The sequence below is a fragment of the Euleptes europaea genome, chromosome 18, assembly GCF_029931775.1.
Source record: "Euleptes europaea isolate rEulEur1 chromosome 18, rEulEur1.hap1, whole genome shotgun sequence".
In the NCBI taxonomy this organism is placed as follows: Eukaryota; Metazoa; Chordata; class Lepidosauria; order Squamata; family Sphaerodactylidae; genus Euleptes; species Euleptes europaea.
Genome location: NC_079329.1, coordinates 37,624,413 through 37,643,572, shown reverse-complemented (window position 1 = coordinate 37,643,572; position 19,160 = coordinate 37,624,413). Strand labels below are relative to the sequence as shown.

The 19,160-nt window shown below is 46.5% G+C and overlaps 1 protein-coding gene across 1 annotated transcript in view; it reads right to left on the bottom strand.

The window, feature by feature from the left end:
* Positions 1–4,338: 4,338 nt before the first annotated feature.
* The window catches only part of ITGA2B (integrin subunit alpha 2b), a 61,721-nt gene continuing 46,899 nt past the window's right edge, over positions 4,339–19,160 (bottom strand). The window contains exons 23-30 of the mRNA XM_056863742.1: positions 16,696–16,776; positions 16,273–16,378; positions 16,006–16,158; positions 13,930–14,055; positions 12,291–12,404; positions 10,635–10,736; positions 5,913–6,035; positions 4,339–4,410 (exon numbers count right to left, since the gene is read on the bottom strand). Of these exons, the coding sequence (XP_056719720.1) occupies positions 4,339–4,410; positions 5,913–6,035; positions 10,635–10,736; positions 12,291–12,404; positions 13,930–14,055; positions 16,006–16,158; positions 16,273–16,378; positions 16,696–16,776 (877 nt within the window). The remainder of the gene's footprint in view (positions 4,411–5,912; positions 6,036–10,634; positions 10,737–12,290; positions 12,405–13,929; positions 14,056–16,005; positions 16,159–16,272; positions 16,379–16,695; positions 16,777–19,160) is intronic.

The following is a 19,160-nucleotide window of genomic DNA, read 5'->3' as shown; positions in this document are numbered from 1 at the left end:
AAGGTCAGCCATATTCATCTGGATGGAAATCATGGACGGAGAGGGAGAGAGAAAGGGGTGCATCGGCTGTGGCCAGGGTCTACTACGTATGATACAACTACTATCACAAGAGAACGGAACAGTAAAGCCCCCAGAAGCATAACAAGGACCTGTCAGAGCACGGCCCCATGTCTAAACCAGAGAGGAGACCTGCCAAAGGTCCTAGAGAGAACAGTACCTGTGAGCATCCTCTGAGGGTGGGGTTCAGTCAGACCAAGGGCTTGCCGGAGGGGGCCTTTCCCCAAAAAAGACATTTAGTTCTGGACTAGGAATGTGCCAATTAAAGCAGCCTGCCTCAGATACAGGATCCGTGAATTAGTTCTCAGTGCTGGCAGCCACAGTGAACATACATAAGAATACAGGCAGAGGGAATCTAAGAGCACATGCAGAATATACATTCCCCACCTCATAATCACAGCCGGTTCCCCAGACAGTTGAGAGGGCAAGACTTCTAAATAGCAAACAGGGCTTACAGGCAAGACTTTTTCAAGAAAATGCTTGTGCATTTATTCATGTAGCTTATTTATAGCCTGCCTTTCTCCCTGAGACTCAAGGAAGATTACAGTGTGAGGGGGTGGGGGTGGGGGTGCAATCATGCTATAAGATGTCCAGTGAACATGCAATAGGACGGGAAATACAAAAGTTCAAAGACAATGCCAGCAACCATGAGAACAGAAAATTGCCTAAGGCATGGAATTGTGAGACCAGGGAAGAAAGTGGGATTACAAGGTGCAGTAAAAGCCAGGTGACACCTAGAAATAATAGATGATCCCAACGATAATCAATGCAGTGGATGACATATCTGTTTGCTCACTTCAGCATCATCCGGCTCTAGAACAGTTGTTCCAGTGCAGTGTTCCTGATAGGGTTGCCAGGTCCCTCTTTGCCACTGATGGGAGGTTTTTGGGGCGAAGCCTGATGAGGGCGGGGTTTGGGGAGGGGAGGGACTTCAGTGCCATAGAATCCAATTGCCAAAGCGGCCATTTTCTCCAGGTGAACTGATCTCTGTTGGCTGGAGATCAGTTGTAATAGCAGATCTCCAGCTAGTACCTGGAGGTTGGCAACCCTAGTTCCTGAGGACCCTCAGGCGTTTCACAGGAGCAGGGCTGGTTGTAGGTATTTGTTCCGCAGAAACAAGGTACACCCACATTGCCACAGGGGCTTGGCTGACAGCAGGTATAGAACCAGGGAGGGGATGCTAGTCCCCTTCCATGCCACCGATGATTGGGAATGAGTAGATTCCTTGCAGGGCATCAGTACCCTCTTATTTGTGCTGCCCGTCTCAAACACTCACTTGGGTGGATCCCCTGAAGTGCTGCCCTGCATTAGGAGGTTTGTGAAGGGGAAGATCAGCCATGATGGGCAGGTTTCTCAGCTAAGCGGCTTGTCCAACTCCACTCTCCACCGCACGTGATCCCCCCAGGAAACTGCAGAATGGGCTGTTTCAGAGCCCCCCATTCCATCTACGCAGGTCAGAGAGCCCCCTCAACCACCACGTGTGCCACAGAACAGGACCCACCATCCTCTGCCCTGCGCAGGGCTGCCTTGAAAGTCTGGGAGAGAAGCACTGGAGTTCCGCTACACATGCTCGCGAGCAGTGTTCAAAATCTGACACTGGCAAGCAAAATCCAGATATTTTGTTCATGAAATCTCTGGGATCCTGCAGCTTATGCATCTCCCGAAGAACCACCCAGCTGCACCAGTACATGCCTTCTCCCCTCTCCAATCCACTGTCAGGCATAAAGGATGCTGCCTCTTGAATACTAACAAATCCCAGCAACTGTGGGCTGCCTGCGACATGCATGGGAGGGCAAGGAATGCAGCATCCCTCCCACATGAGTCAATACCTCTCAGAGAGAAGAAAGAAGGTCAATGTTTATTTGCATATTTTTACCCATGCAAATGAAAGCTGCAAGCTTTATTCAGCAAACTGATGCAACTGGTCATAGATGAACAGCCTTTCCCACACCTGACACTTATGAGGCTGACAGCAAGACATGACCTCAGAAATCAGCTTTCTAAGCTGCTGAGACCTGCTGGTCCCTCCTCCTTCCTATTCCAATTTTGAGGGAAAAGAAGATATATGAAAGAGAATGTTTCATAGAATCATAGAATAGAATAATAGAATCATAGAGTTGGAAGGAACCACCAGGGTCATCTAGTCCAACCCCCTGCACAATGCAGGAAATTCACAACTACCTCCCCCCCACACACACACACCTCCAGTGACCCCTACTCCATGCCCAGAAGATGGCCAAGTTTCCGTCTAGCTTACATCCAATTTGCCTTCCAGACTGAAATTGTTGTGGCTTTTCCTCTCAAAATAAGAAATAGGGACTGTGGACTATACTTAGGGTTGCCAACCTCCAGGTGGCACCTGGAGATCTCCTGCTGTTACAGTTGATCTCTGGTTCCTAGAGAAAATGGCAGCTTTGGAAGGTGAAGTCGATGGCATTGAACCCTGCTGGGATCCCTCCCCTCAAACCCCCTCCTGCCCAGGCTCCACCCCCAAAGTCTACAGGTATTTTCAATCCCAGAGCTGGCAATCCTATCTGTACTACCCTGTATAGCTTGTTGAAACTAGGATCCTACTTTGGAATTTTGCATAATTTCATATGTCATGTTAGCACTGTCCTGGTTAGCCCCAGGCTAGCCTGATCTCATCAGATATCAGAAGCTAAGCAGTGTCGACCCCGGCTAGTATTTGGATGGGAGACCACCAAGGAATACTAGGGTCCTGAGGTGGAGACAGGCAATGGCAACCCACCTCCGAATGTCTCTTGCCTTGAGAACTCCACCAGGGGTTGCCATAAGTCAGATGTGACTTGACGGCAAAAAAAAAGTCACGTTAATACTTACGCTTCGCTTCAGTTCTGTTTTTAGACTTCTGGTTGGTTTTAAAACCCTAATTCCTATTGCTTTGTTTATTGAATGTCTCCTCCTGCTGATTGTATTGACTCACTGTGTAATCCACCTTGACACCAAGTGAGAAATGTAATGTAAATAAAAATACCGTAGAATAAATAAAAGGTCAAAATCTGTATCTTGCACAATGCTGATGGGCCTTGAACTTAATATTTGTAAGCAGTTTTGGCTTCCGGTGTTAGAGAATATTTCAAAATATATTTCATATTTCAGCAGCAAATGGTAGCTTCTGCTTATGAAACAGCAAAATACTTCACCATCAAGGTGAGATGCCCTCCAAGCCTTCCGCAGTCCCAACAAGGAACCAGCACTCGAGATGGATTCAGCATACTGCAGGCATAACCAGCCTGTTCTTCTTGCCCTGATTCCTAGCTTGGAAGTGAGCCCAAAATGATTATCATGTCCCTTGGCCAGATATAGCAAATGGGATACGTGGATGTTTGTGGGAGACACCACTGAACATCTGCAGGAAATTCGAGCTTACTGAAGAACATTCAAAGCCAGAAAGGCCTAACTGTGGGAGGAAGAGCGATCAGAATCACTCTTGAATTCTGGAGGAAATCCTCATAGGTGGAGAACCATTTGGATATGGATGAGGAATAAAAACACTTTCTTTATTCAGGAGATCACTAATAATCTCCAGGAGAGTTTGATTTATATTTAAGAGATGGTTTTGAAACAGCTGGTGGGAGGCAGCTTGCCGTATTTATTTAAAATGCCTTTACAAAGTTCTAAGTAGCATGCACTGACCAAAAGACAACAAATAAAATAAACCAAAGATTAAAAAAGTATAAGATGTGATGGATGCAACAATCCAATAAATATATTATACTTTCTTTAATTCTATTGCTGGTGATTCAATGGTTCTGTGAGATTGTTTTCACATATGTCTAGTGTAAATCTGTTTCTACAAACCATGATTTTACAGACTCCGTTTTCTATAGCCTGTTTTTTTCTGCTTTGTGAAAACATAAGCACATAAGCACATAAGAAAAGCCATGCTGGATCAGGCCTAGGCCCATCAAGTCCAGCAGTCTGTTCACACAGTGGCTGACCAGGTGCCTCTAGGAAGCCCACAAACAAGAAAAGACTGGCTGGAGGTACTTTAAGGAAGTCAAAGACCTCAGGGTGTGCAGTGGGATTATCATCTCTCCCCTTCTCAAATCCTAGATGCAGCTGGTGCTGATTGGTGGTATGAAGATATGAAGACCTGAAGAAGAGGGTGGGCGCTGGAGTAACAGAAGAAAGGCAACTGGGTGGGCCGAGCTGGCATCTCCCTGGCACCAATGTAGGGATGAATCCAAGTGGGAATGAGATCCAATGTGGGTGGATCCCGGATGTACAGAATTGCCACTACTGCTCCTGCCACACAGATTATGTTTGGGGGTCATTTGCCAGTTCCTCCTCATCCTCTGTGGGAGGGCGTGTTCTCTTGAAAAAACCAGTCTGCAAAGAAGCAAACAAGAAAAAGAAAGAAAAGCTGTGGTGGTAAAAGAAACAGGACCTGCTAAGCAAAATAAGCATGGGCTCTCAGGGCATCAAGGGAAGCGGGGGGGACACAGAAATTTTCCATTGCCGGATTTACCTTGGACCATATGGTGCAAAACTGCAAATGGTGCAGCTGAACCAGGGTCCACAAAAAGGGGCCCCCACAATAAGTGAAAAAATTACAAACATACAGTGACTCAAAAAACAACAAAAAAAACCCCAAAGCCTGAACATCACAATTTTTACTCTTATTCTTTAAAAAACATAAGGATGAAGAAAAAGTGGGAACTGAGAGGCTCAATATATTATTATTTTTTAAAATTATCAAATAATTTAATATTAATTGTTGTTTTTAACATATACATGGGGCAACAAAATCTTTAAAGTGCTTAGGGCCTCTAAAGGTCTTAATCCGGCCCTGCTGCCAAGCCAACAGAAGCCACGTACTGATTCCTTGTGTGAGAAAAAAGCAGCTAAAAGGAAATTCACACTTCTGCAGCAGCTGCATATGGATTTAAACTGGCACAGATGTGTCAGAAGACACCCTCCACCGCCATCCATCCAAATGCACCCAGCACATCTAGCTATTAATATATTACCAAAAGTAGAGCTGGAATAGATGGGGTGGGGAGAGATTTCAGGCACAATAACTAATCTGAGAGAGCCAGCATGGTGTTGAGAGAGCCAGTAGTTAAGGTGTTGGACTAGGATCTGGGAAACCCAGGTTCGAATCCCCACTCTGCCATGGAAACTTGCTGGGTGACCTTGGGCCAGTCATACACTCTCAGCATCGACCCTGGCAAGTATTTGGATGGGAGACTACCCAGGAATACCAGGGGTGTGTTGCGGAGGCAGGCAATGGCAAACTACTTCCGAATGTTTCTTGCCCTGAAAACCCCACCAGCGGTCGCCATAAATCAGCTGTGACTTGACAGCAAAAAAACAACAACCCAAAAACACTAATCTGAATTTGCACATACAAAAAAAAGCAGACTTCCAGTTTCCTGGGTTTTTAAAAAATTGGTTCAGGTTCAAGTTTATTGCATTTGGCCAAAGGCCGTTACAAGAACGGATGAATTTTTTTAAATTGTAGATTTTACCAGATTTTTGTTTTTTAAATTCTGCAGGTATTCCCCAACCTGTGCTAGGGCTATGCCAGCAGCACATGCAATAACAGACATTTTCTCTGCTTTACTATTGTGATCTCCCGAGTAGCCAATGGTGCTCAGAAAGCTCCAGCCTTTTAACTGGAATGCGGGGGGGGGGGGGAGTAGGGGGAGGTGGCATTCCCAGCCAGGAAGCTGCCAGGAGGCCTCTGTGTGGGCTTCCCCTTGCCAGGCAGGCAGAGGGGTGATCTGTCTCTCTCCGTGGCTTTGGCACTGACGGAGCTGAGGCAGGCAGCCCTTGGGGTTCTGGCACCCCACTTTGCCCATGCGATGGGGTCAGCCCAGGTCACTCACCTTCCAAAACAGGACAATGAAGGCAGCAAGAAGAAAAAGGCCGGTCAACACAGCTGCTACAATCCACCAGACAGGGATGTTCTTCTCGGCAGCAGGATTCAGCCTCTCTACCAATGTCTCTGCCTGGGAGTGGGGGGTGGGGGGTGGGGGGTGGGGGAAGCAGAGAGTTTGAGACACTGGCCACGAATGGGCTCCCCTCAAAGCGATCCTGACTACAAGACAGTCCATGACTGACTGTTTTAAGTCCAAGGAAGAATACTCAAATCCTGCTCAGGTTTCCTTTACCTGATCCAGGAAACAACAGAAGAGTTGCAAAATGCCAAGAAAACCAGGAGTCCAGTGGCTCCTTAAAGGCAAACATAATTTATACCCGCATAAGTGTTTGTGAGTCAAAGCTCACTTTTGCAGATGGATAGGTGTGAGTTCTGACTCGGCTTCTGTGGGAATTAATATTGTCAGGCTTTAAGAAGACACTGGACTCCTGGTTTATTGTTGCTGCAACAGACTTGACCCTGCTGAGAATGCCAGGCCCTTCACCTTCCCAGTTGGTCTATTTTGCTTCAGAGTCGGATCTGGTAGCTGGTTTGGTTGACTAGCATGGTCAGCAGCCTTTGCCCCCACCCCCAATAAAAAACAGCAAAGCCTGCCAGGCCCTCTTCCCATCCCACCACAAAGTCCCACACTCAGCCCCGTCACCCTAATACCAATCAGAGTAGATTTTCCTCAGCTTTTCAATACAAATTTATGAGTGAAATAGAATTTTTAATCCATGCTAGTAACTGCATAGATATAGAGCCAGGCCAGAGGAAGAGGGCTGGTTACCCTAGATTCGTTCATGCTGAATTAAGGTGGCTCTCATTGGACTTTTCCACATTCTCATTTTCCTTGCTTGTAAATTCCTGTTTCTTCAGGGTCGGGGAAGGATTCTATTCTGCATATTCTATATGTTTTGCTTAGGGTGGCCAGCTCCGGGGTTGAGAAATACTTGGAGAGGTTGGGGATGAAGCCTGAGGAGTGTGGGGTTCAGGGAGGGGAGGGACTTCAATGCCATAGAGTCCAATGGCCAAAATGGCCTTTTTCTCCAGGTGAACTGATCTCTATTGGCTGGAGATCAGTTGTAATAGCAGGAGATCTCCAGCTAGTACCCGGAGGCAACCCTAGCTTTCAGTGAAGCTGGGGTCAGAGTGCTGCTTCCTGCCTTTAGTACATGGCTAAGATCGCTAGGGCTGCCAACCTCCAGGTGGGGCCAGGAGATCTGGAATTACAACTGATCTCCAGACTACAACAATCAGTTCCCCTGAAGAAAACGGCTGCTTTGGAAGGTGGACTGGATGGCATTATGTCACTGCCAAGTTCCCTCCCCACTCCAAACTCCACCCTGCCCAATAATCTCTACCTCCAAATCTCTAGGAATTTCCCAGCCTAGAGGTAGAAACCCTATCCGGACAGCTGTCTGCGCTGCAGAGGCCCAGATAAAGACAAATGTAAAGTTCTGCATTTAGGTAGGAAAAACCAAATTCATAATTATAGGATGGGGGGGGGACTTGTTTGAGCAGTAGTGTAGGTGAAAAGGATCTTGGGGTCTTAGTAGACCAAACACTGAACATGAGTCAGCAGTGTGATGCTGTAACTAAAAAGGCAAATGCGGTCTTGGGCTGCATCAACAGAAGTATAGTGTCCAGATCACGCAAAGTGATGGTATCGCTTTACTCTGCTCTGGTTAGACCTCAACTAGAGTACTGTGTTCAGTTTTGGGCACCACAATTTAAGAAAGATGTAGACAAGCTGGAATGTGTCCAGAGAAGGGCAACAAAGATGGTGAGGGAGACCAAGTCCTATGAGGAAAGGTTGAAGGAGCTGGGTATGTTTAGCCTGAAGAGGAGAAGACTGAGAGGGGATATGATAACCATGTTCAAGTACTTGAAGGGCTGTCATATAGAGGAGGGTGCCAGCTGAGTTGTTTTCTGTTGCTCCAGAAGGTCGGACCAGAACCAACGGGTTGAAATTAAATCAAGAGTTTCCGTCTAGACATTAGGAAGAATTTTCTAACTGAGCGGTTCCTCAGTGGAACAGGCTTCCTCAGGAGGTGGTAAGCTCTCCTTCCCTGGAGGTTTTTAAGAAGAGGTTAGATGGCCATCTGTCAGCAATGCTGATTCTGTGACCTTAGGCAGATGATGAGAGGGAGGGCATCTTGGCCATCTTCTGGTCACTAGGGGTGTGGAGGGAGGAGGTAGTTGTGAATTTCCTGCATTGTGCAGGGGGTTGGACTTGATGGCCCTGGTGGTCCCTTCCAACTCTATGATTCTATATGGAAAAGGCGGAATAAGAGGCTTTTTGGTGCCTGGCCTTGCAAGAGACAATTAGTGTGATCTCTAGAGTACAGAGATCAGTTCCCCTGGAGGAAATGGTAGCTTTGTAGGGTTGCAAGGTCCCTCTTCGCCACCGGCAGGAAGTTTTTGGGGCGGAGCCTGAGGAGGGTGGGGTTTGGAGAGGGGAGGGACTTCAATGTCATAGAGTCCAATGGCCAAAGCAGCCATTTTCTCCAGGGGAACTGATCTCTGTCAGCAGTTGTAATCGCAGGAAATCTCCAGCTAGTACCTGGAGGTTAGAAACAAACAAAAGTAATCCCCTATGCTGCAATTAAGTGTGGCTTAATACAAAAAATACAGCACAAGGCTCACAAAATGCTTAACCCACAATGCAATAAATGTTTACTTATGGTGAACTAATGGTGAACACAAAGAACAAACAAACACAGTGCTGTACAACAATAAGTCTATGAGAACACACACAACTACTTGTCAAAGAGAATATATACAAAAACAGTCCAACCGTTGGCTTCCAATATTAGAAATGGTGCTCCTGTGGAGCGGTCTGTTGACTATGACAAAGCTTCTGCAGTCAGGTTGTAATATCACTCCAAACTGCAAAAAAGTAACTTGAATTGCATAAATGGCGTGACTTTTCAATGGAGCTGTTTCAAAAGTGCATCCTCTGCCGCTCGGAGCGTAGCATGGCAAACGCAATTGGCGTAACTTGGATCTCGATTGTAGCGCATCCGCTGATCTTTTTGAGATGTTCTCATTAATATCCCTCTGACTTTATATTTAGGGATATTACAACAATAAAGCGGTACGTGTATCCCAGGTATTTAAATCTACGTTTCACCCTGAGGCTTCTTCAGCCTATAAAGAATTTAAAGTGTCCACTGTAGATTCCTTTATAGGCCAATTGCGTTTGCCACGGTATGCTCCGAGCGGCAGAAGATGCACTTTTGAAACAGCTCCATTGAAAAGTCATGCCATTTACGCAGTTCAAGTTACCGTTTTACCTTTGGCAACCCTATAGCTTTGCAGGGTGGACTATGGCACCACACCCATGCTGAGCTCCCTCCCCTCCTCATACTCCACCCTCTCCAGGTCATGTCCCCAACTCTCCAGGAATTTCCCAGGCTGGAGATGGCAACCCTATCTACATAACAAAAAAACAGGTCATCTTGTCACCAGCGAGGAATTCTAGGATGCTACCCTTCTACAGGGCTTCTGTCTCTCAGTGTTAAGGAGGCCAGGGGTTGAAGGAGTGTGGAGTAATGGCTAGAGCATGAAGCTTGGTTGGGAGGAATTTGCATTCAAATCCATGCACTATTTCAGCATTCACACTGCCACACAGGTGAAGAAGAAGAGGATACTAGCAGTCATAAATGAATGGAAGAAACCCAGGGGAAGTGCATTCTCACACCAATTCTCCTGTGTGCAAGTATTAACCCCCCTCTCTCCCTCCTCTTTCTACCCTACATATGGCTGCTGGTGGATTTAGGTATGCTGAAAAAAGGATTACATTATTTTAAGGCCATCAGAAAGAGCCACTATTTAGGTATCCCTCAAGTTTGCATTTCAAAATTAAAATAACCCCCCCCCCAGTTGCTTTTGGGCCCAATTCAAGATGCTGGTATTGACCTTTAAAGCCCTATACAGCTGGGGCCCAGCTTACCTTATGGACCATGTTCTCCCATATGAACCTGCTAATCCACTTCAGCCATTTTTGGAGACTGTGCTTTGGGTGCCCCCTAGGGTTGCCAACCTCTCTCCTCTAGTTGGAGATCTCCTGCTATTACAACTGATCTCCAGCCAATAGAGATCAGTTCCCCAGGAGAAAATGGCTGCTTTGGCAATTGGACTCTATGGCATTGAAGTCCCTCCCCAAACCCCGCCCTCCTCAGGCTCTGCCCAAAAACCCCCCCGCAGGTGGCGAAGACTGGGACCTGGCAACCTTAGTGCCCCCCTCCTGGCTATCTGAGGTTAAAAGGTAGCAGTCTAAGAAAGGGCCTTCTTGGTGCCAAAACTTTGTAACTCCCTCCTAAGGGAGATTATTCCTTCCCCTCTGTTGCTGTGTCTTCCGCCAGCAGGTGAAGACTTTTCTGTTTGTCTGTTTTGGCATAACCCCCAATGACTGTTATTGGCTCTCCTCCCTGGTCGTGGTGTTATGTGTGTTTATATGTTTTTTAATGAATTGTTTTATATATACTTTATTTTAAATGTTGTTTTAATGTTGAAATGTTTCAATATTTTGATGTTTGCCGCCTTGAGGACCCTATTTGGGTGGAAAGGCTGCACAGAAATCTTTTAAATAAATTAAAAATATATATTTAAAAATCATAAGCATTCTAACGCTTTGGGAATATGTAGAAAAATTAATTGCAGCAACACCGATTTCCAGACTTACCAGGGAGGTCCCATTTGGTAGAATTTCCTGCTGTATACGATATGGCATCCCTAAAGCACGGAACCAGGCCTGGGATTGGATGAAGAAGTGCTCCAGGGGACGCTGTGATAGGAAGGGGGGACAAACAATACATGAGACTCATTAAGGTTTTTACATAGGTAAAGGTAAAGGTCCCCTGTGCAAGCACCGGGTCATTCCTGACCCATGGGGTGACGTCACATCCCAACGTTTTCTAGGCAGACTTTGATTATGGGGTGGTTTGCCAGTGCCTTCCCCAGTCATCTTCCCTTTACCCCCAGCAAGCTGGGTTCTCATTTTACCGACTTTGGAAGGATGGAAGGCTGAGTCAACCTTGAGCCGGCTACCTGAAACCAACTTCCGTTGGGATCGAACTCAGGTCATGAGCAGAGCTTTTTACTGCAGTACTGCAGCACTGCCCTGACCTGGATGGCCCAGGCTAGCCTGATCTCGTCAGATCTCAGAAGCTAAGCAGGGTCAGCCCTGGTTAGTATTTGGATGGGAGTCCAGGGTTGCTATACAGAGGAAGGCACTGGCAAACCACCTCTGTTAGTCTCTTGCCTTGAAAACCCCATAAGTTGGCTGCGACTTGACGGCACTTCACACACACACACACACACACACTGCAGCATTACCACTCTGCGCCACGGGGAAGGAAAATGCTGGTTCAGCCCCACAACTCACAGAAACATAGAAACCTAGAGCTGGAATCTCTACTCCAACCCTCTGCACAAGGCAGGAAATGCACAACTACCTCCTCCTCCCCCCCGCACTCCCCCAATGATCCCCTGCTCTATGCCCAGAGGAAGGCAAAAAAACCTTCAGGATCCCTGGCCAATCTGGCCTGGAGGAAAATTCCTTCCTGACCCCAATGTGGCGATCAGCATTACCCTGGGCATGTAAGAAGGGGCTATGAAAGCCAAGCACTGATGCAACCCTTCCTGCCCTCCCTTTCACAATCTGCCTAAATTCACAGAATCATAGGATAGGACTCACAATAATGGGTATAAATTAGAAGCGAAAAGGAACCAGCTGGACATTAGGAAGGACTTTTTACAGTGCAAAATAGTTCAGCGGTGGAATCGGCTGCCTGGGGAGGTGTTGAGCTCCCCCTCTCTGGCAGTCTTCAAGCAGCGGCTGGACAAACATTTGTCAGGGATTAGGCTGATCATGCATTGAGCAGGGGGTTGGATGAGATGGCCTGTATGGCCCCTTCCAACTCTATGATTCTATGGCCATCTAGCAGGAGGGATTGCTGGACTACTGCTGCTTGCTGAGTAGGGTTGCCAGCTCCTGGTTGGGAAATACCTGGAGATTTTGGGGGTGGACTCTGAGGAGGGCGGGGTTGGAGAGGGGAGAGACTTCAGCAGGGTACAATGCCATAGAGTCCACCTTCCAAAGCAGCCATTTTCTCCAGGGGAACTGATCTCTGTTGCCTGGAGATCAGTTGCAGTAGCAGGAGATCTCCAGCTGCCACCTGGAGGTTGGCAACCCTATTGCTGGTTCATTTAGTAAACTCGTGGCAAAGAACCATGCAGGGACCCAGAATGCTAAAGCATCACTGCAGGAGAGCACTTCTAAGGGCAGACGGCTGGTAAAGGAGGGAAGCAGATGGATCCCTGGTCTCCCCTTCCTTACCTCCTGGAAACTCTGCAGCCACAGCACTGCATGGATCGTGACAGAAGCCCCCTGCCCCTTCTCCAGCGCCCCCACCTGGCAGAGGATGGCAGCACAAGCCTGACTGCTACAGTTCTGCAGGAAGATCAGATTTCAATCGATTAAAATTCAATTTAAGTCCATTTGATGGATTTAAAACATGTTATGGGGGGGCTGCACTCCATTTTATTCTTTCTTGTTTTGTTGGTCCCCTTGAGGGTGCTTATGGGATATAAATATTGTCATAAATTAATAATAAACATTTTGTCTGTAGTATACATCGCCAAAGCAGGATTACAGTTGAACGTCAAGAAGACGAAAGTAATGACTACTGGGGAATTACCCAACTTTAAGGTTGATGATGAAGAAATTGAAATCGTTAAAGATTTTCTGTTTCTTGCCTCCATCATCAAAAAGGAGACCTCAACCAAGAAATCAGAAGGAGACTGAGACTGGGAAGGGCAGCCATGAAGAAGGTAGAAAAGATTCCTAAGGGTAAGGACATGTCACTGGCAAGCTAGATCAAGTTAATTAATGTTATAGTATTCCCTATTACTGTGTATGGGTGTGAAAGTTGGACAATGCTGAAAATTGATAGGAAGAAAGTTGATTTATTTGAAATGTGGTGTCGAAGCAGAGTTTTACGGATATCGTGGACTGCCAAAATGTCAAATCAGAGGATTCTAGACCAAATCAAGCCTGAACTCTCTCTAGAAGTTAAAATGACTAAACGGAGGCTATCGTAGTTTGGCCACATTATGAGAAGACAAGAGTCACTGGAAAAGACAATAATGATTGGGAGAGTTAAAGGCAGCAGGAAGAACCAACATGAGATGGATCCACTCAATATAGGAAGCCACGGCCCTCAGTCTGCAAGATCTGAGTAGGGCTATTAACAATAGGACATTTTGGAGGACATTAATTCATAGGGCCCCAAAAAGTCGGAAGCGACTTGATGGCACTCAGTACACAATCAGTATACATCGCTCGTAGTTTGGCTCTCCCCTTCCAGCTCGGTCTCTAAGGAATTTTGGGTCTTTAAGCATTTTAAAATAAGCAAGTTTCTAGATCTCATGGGCACAGGTAAACATTTAGATGCTCATATAATGAGAATCAGTGTGGTGCAGTGGTTAAGAGAACCAGGTTTGATTCCTCACTCCTCCACATGAGCAGTGGACTCTAATCTGGTGAACTGGGTTGGTTTCCCCACTTTTCTACATGAAGCCAGCTAGGTGACCTTGGGCTAGTCACAGTTCTCTCTGAAATCTCTCAGCCCCAGCTACCTGACAAGGTGCCTGTTGTGGGGAGAGGAAAGGAAGGAGATTGTAAACCAGTTTGATTCTGCTTAAAAGGTAGAGAAAAGTCGGCATATAAAAACCAACTCTTCTTCTTCAAAAATTGTTTTTGGGAACAATTCTCCTAGATGTGTCACCCATTTTATTTACAAACTGGGCAAGGAATTTGAAACCAACAAGGCCATCCTATGCCGTATTACACTAGTCCAAACCCAGTTAAACCAATGGGCCTAGACTGGAGAAACGGCATAGAACTGAACTGTAACTCTGGTCCCTGTTGGATGGACAACACTCTCAAGTTTGCCAGAATCCCTCAAAAGTCTCACCACCACAACGGGTCCCTGTATCACTGCTGGGTCAGCCTCCACAGTCGCATCACGTTTCTCACGCCCTCGTGATGGCTGAACAGTCCCATTGTGGCTGTGGGCCGCTGTGGGCTTCTCCACCTCCAGCTACAACGAAAGGACAAAGCTCAGGTGAGAGTCAGTTTGCCGCATCTCCAGAGGGTTGGACCGATTTCCCTACAGGAATTTTTTTTTTTAATTTTTGCATGCGGGGGAGAAAGTGGAGAGAATGTTTTCTTCCTCTCCTGCAATTCTGTAACTCCACTCATGGGAAGAAACACCAGCAGGGCAGCCTAAAGCGAGAACTTTCTTCACACAATGCAGAATCAGTTTAAGGGAGACACTTCCACAAAATGTGCTGACAGCCACAGGCCTAGATAGGATTAAAAACAAATCGATATGAATGACAAAGGATTCATCTATCAGTCGCTGATATGGAACCTCTAGGTCTAGAGCAGTGGTTCCCAACCTTTTTTTGACCAGGGACCACCAGGACTTTTTTGTTCGGTGCAGGGACCCCAAGGTTCAAAATAAAAATTCTGAGAATTTGAAAATCAACTTTAATCATAACTGTTAGTTAAACATTAAACTTAGAATAATATTTGAATATATATTTTTATAATAGAGAACTTTTAATTGAAAATATTAATTTATTATGGGTGTATAACTTTGTTTCGAGGACCTTAATTTAGTTCTCGCGGACCCCTGGGGGTCCACGGACCCCTGGTTGGGAACCAGTGGTCTAGAGGCAGTACATCACTGAGTTCTAGTTCTGAGTGCGATGGTGAGGGAGCGCTCTTGCCCTAGTGGCCTGTTTGCAGGTATCCTGGATACACAAGGTTGGCCACTGGCCTAGTGGAACATCAAGTGAGACCGCGGGACCTGGTTCAATTCTGCAGGGCCCGAAAGTCTGAGATGTTCCGCCAGGCCTATGGTTGAGGCAGCGACGGTCACATCGCAGCTGGCCTCCCTACCCTTACCCTTATGTTTATTTATTTTTTCCTTTAATTATTAGCTGGGTTTGATGCCTGTTTCCCTCATCTTTTTATCCGCCCTTTCCTGTTTGATTATTCCTTACTGTTGATTATTGTTAGGGCGCCTTTCTGAATTTTACCATGTATAAGGTTTTAAATTTTATAATGAGTATTTGTACTGAATTGTTTTTTTTTTCCTGTGGGTAGCCTGCCCTGAGCCTGACTGTAGTCAGGAAAGGGCAGGATTTAAATCTAATAAAAAAATTTAAATTAATCAGCCAGTTGGGTGTTGTTCAGGTTTAGAGGTTTGCTGGTTTTGGAATGCTGGCTCCTATCTTTTGGGGGATTTCAGAGTTTGGGGGCCATTTTATATTGGTTGCGTAACAAATTTTTAGTTTGCTGCAAGGTGGACAAAGGCAGTCCACCTGGGAGAACCAAGAATAATTTATTTCAAATATTTCTATCCCGCCTTATCTCATTACACTCAAGGTGGCAAACAATGCAGAAACAACACTGAAAGGACAAGAATAATAGTCTAATTAACAAAGGGCTTTTCGGCATTCTCATTTTCCTCGCTTGGAAGTACCTCTTTGGGTGGGGGGAGGTCCTTTTCCACATATGTTTTGCTCCCTCTAGTGGTTGATTCAATATCACACAAGTTTGTGTCTGGCATAAAAACCTGCCGTTTAAAGGTGCAGGGCTTATGCTGGACATAAACCTGTGTGATATTGAATCAACCACTAGAAGGAGCAGAACATAAGCAGAACAGGAACCCGCCTGAAAAAAACAGGAACTTACAAGTGTAGAAAATGTTAATGTGGAAAAACCCAAAATTACAGATTAAAATACACAAGTAGCGAGTTTAAAAGCAAATCTTCATTCTGCCATGGAAGCTTACTAGACAACGTTGACCCAGTCTCTCTCTTGCTGCCTCACTCACTTGGGAGAGCTGTTGTTTGTGAAGATAAAATGGAGGAGAGGAAATGCAGTTTTAAACTGCTGTGGCCTCCCATTTGGAAGAAAAGCAATCAATCTAATGCTGGTCTGGATGGTGTTTTGGCCTGATTCAGCTGATTGCTCTTACCTCCAGGGGATTAGTCTCGTTGGAGGGAGAGCAGCTGATGCTGCCTTCTGTGGTCACCTTTGTGATGTAGAGTAAGAAGCTTCCCTGAAAACGACTGGGAAAGTTCACATGAAGCTCAGCCCCAGAAACAGAACTTGGACCTTCATTCTGCAACTGGGGTGGGTAATGGAAGAGAAAAAGGGGTCAGCAAGTGGGGGAATAATCAGCGATGATTTGGGGACTTGGCCCCACCTGTTCCACCCAATCCCAGCCAGAGCTTCTCCATACCTGATAAATGTGCTCCACTCGGGGCCCGTAGTCATCCACTCCCTTGCTCTCGTTCTTGGCGTCGCCGGTGACCAGTGGGAGCAGAATGCTGGCTGGGGCAGAATTCCTAGGGGAGAGCAAAGCTAAAGCGGGCATTCATGGTTCCCCTCTCCCTCTTGCCTTGGCAACAGCTTTCTCTGGAGGAAACACCCTGCCCCCCCTTCTCTCCAGCAGATGCTCTCCCCACTGCCCACAAGGGATGCCATGTCTTATTCGTTGACAGAACCACAAGGAAGAGCTTCTCATAGACCAATGGGCTGCATGCCTGTATGTTTTCCCCAAGAAAACACCAGCTGTGCACACAGGAAAGCAGGTCCAGAAAGGAGGCTCCAGCTGAACCGTCCTTGTGGCCTCCTCGTTCCACCACCTGCCGCCCTCACTCACCCCCGAAGCTCCATCCTTGAGGCAGCCTTGACCAGCACTTGAAGCAGTGACATGTTGCTGTTTGGGTTGTCTCTGTTCTTGCTGCAGGAAAAGGGGGAAATTAAACCGGGGGGCGGGATAGGGCTCCTTTGCCAGCCACTCTTTCAGCATCAGGGTCCCGGCTCTGGAGCTCGGTAGGGTTACCAGCTCTGGGTTGGGAAATACCTGGAGATTTTGGGGGTAAAGGCTGGGGAGGGCGGGGTTTGGGGAGGGGAGGGACTTCAGTGGGGTATAATGCCATAGAGTCCACATTCTAAAGTAGTCATTTTCTCCAAGGAAACTGATCTTGGTCACCTGGAGATCAGTTGTAATAATGGGAGATCTCCAGGTACCACCTGGAGGTTGGCAACCCTAGAGCTTGGGAATTTTGTCAGAGGAGCAGTGCAGAGGTGCAGTGGAGGAGTCTGTGCTGCCTGTGCCATCATACACAGGAATCCCCCCAGGTAAAAATGCTGGTAAGCCTCACGTGGGAGAAAAGGGCTGGCATACCTGGGACAGCCTCTCCTCGGGATTAGTAAAGATCCCCTCCACCAAAGCCGCAGCAATACTTTGATTGAAATCCAATCTCATGAATTAGATCTGGGGGGGGGGGTTGCAGTGGGGCGGAGCTAGGGTTGCCAGGTCCCTCTTTGCCACTGGTGGGAGGTTTTGGGAGCGGAGCCTGAGGAGGGCGGGGTTTGGGGAGGGGAGGGACTTCAATGCCATAAAGTCCAATTGCCAAAGAAGCCATTTTCTCCAGGGAAGCTGATCTCTATCTGCTGGAGATCAGTTGTAATGGCAGGAGATCTCCAGCTAGTACCTGGAGGTTACTACAAAAAGTTGCAGCACAGTGGCCACAAAACAACAGGTCACTCAGTACTGGATGCCAACAATTTATAATGCAAAAAAAGTCACAGTTATAACTATTACTATCAGTCTACCTAACTATGCCTAAAACATACAAAATACATACACAATCAATATACAAAAGACTCTCGAGAGCTATCTAGCCTAGTCAGAAGGAGATCAAAGTATTCCTCAGCTCAACATAAGATAACACAAGTCGTGGAAGTAAAAATATGACTGGAAATGAATTCCCTATAAATATTTGGTGTATGTAATGATATAAAGGTCCGTTTTGATGTTAAAAATGCAACTGAAGAAGTAATAATCGAAATGGGTCTATCGGATCATAGAATCACAGAGTTGGAAGGGATCACCAGGGTCATCTAGTCCAACCCCCTGCACAATGCAGGAAATTAACAACTACCTCCCCCCACATGCCCAGTGACCCCAACCCTCCCTCCACCATGCAGGATCCCACAATCAAAGCACTCCCGATAGATGGCCATCCAGCCTCTGCTTAAAGACCTCCAAAGACGGGGACTCCACCACCCTCCGAGGCAGCACATTCCACCATCGAACAGCCCTCACCGTCAGAAAGTTCTTCCTCATGTTTAGGTGGAATCGCTTTTCTATTAGTTTAAATCCATTACTCCGTGTCCTAGTCTCTGGAGCAACAGAGAACAAGCTAGTTCCCTCATCAACATGACATTCCTTCAAATATTTAAACATGGCTATCATGTCTCCCCTCAACCTTCTCTTCTCCAAACTAAACAAACCCAACTCCCTAAGTCTCTCCTCATAGGGCATGGATTCCAGACCTTTGACCATTCTGGTCGCCCTCCTCTGGACACACTCCAACTTGTCGACATCCTTCTTAAATTGTGGAGCCCAAAACTGGACACAATATTCCAAGTGAGGTCTGACCAATGCAGAATACAGTGGTAGTATTACTTCCCTTGATCTAGACACAATACTCCTATTGATGCAGCCCAGAATTGCATTGGTCTTCTTAGCCGCCATATCACACAGTTGACTCATGTTCAGTTTGTGGTCTACTAAGACTCCCAGATCTCTTTCACATGTACTGTTGTCAAGCCAACTATCTCCCATCCTGTACCTGTGCCTGATGTTGTTTCTGCCTAGGTGAAGTACTTTACACTTCTCCTTACTGAAATCCATTTTATTGCTTATGGCCCAGCTCTCCAGTCTATTGAGGTCATTCTGAACTCTGACCCTGTCCTCTGGGGTATTAACTACCCCTCCTAACTTGGTGTCATCTGGTGTCAAAATAGGATCCTCTCTATTTTGCATTGCTCCACATTCCAGCTGATATCAGACTATGTACTACCTTCAGACGCCTTCAGACGCATAAAGACTTTCCTTCGAAGGGCACTGTCCCTTTAAATTTCACTCAGCAGCGGCGGAGCAGAGGGAAGCTACGTCTTGCAGCCCCCTTTGACAGCAACACCGTATTTTTGTGCATCGCCTTGTTTTCACCTTTCGACACTGTCCAGTCTTTTGTATATTGATTGTGTATATATTTTGTATGTTTTAGGCATAGTTAGGTAGACTGATAGTAATAGTTATAAGTGTGACATTTT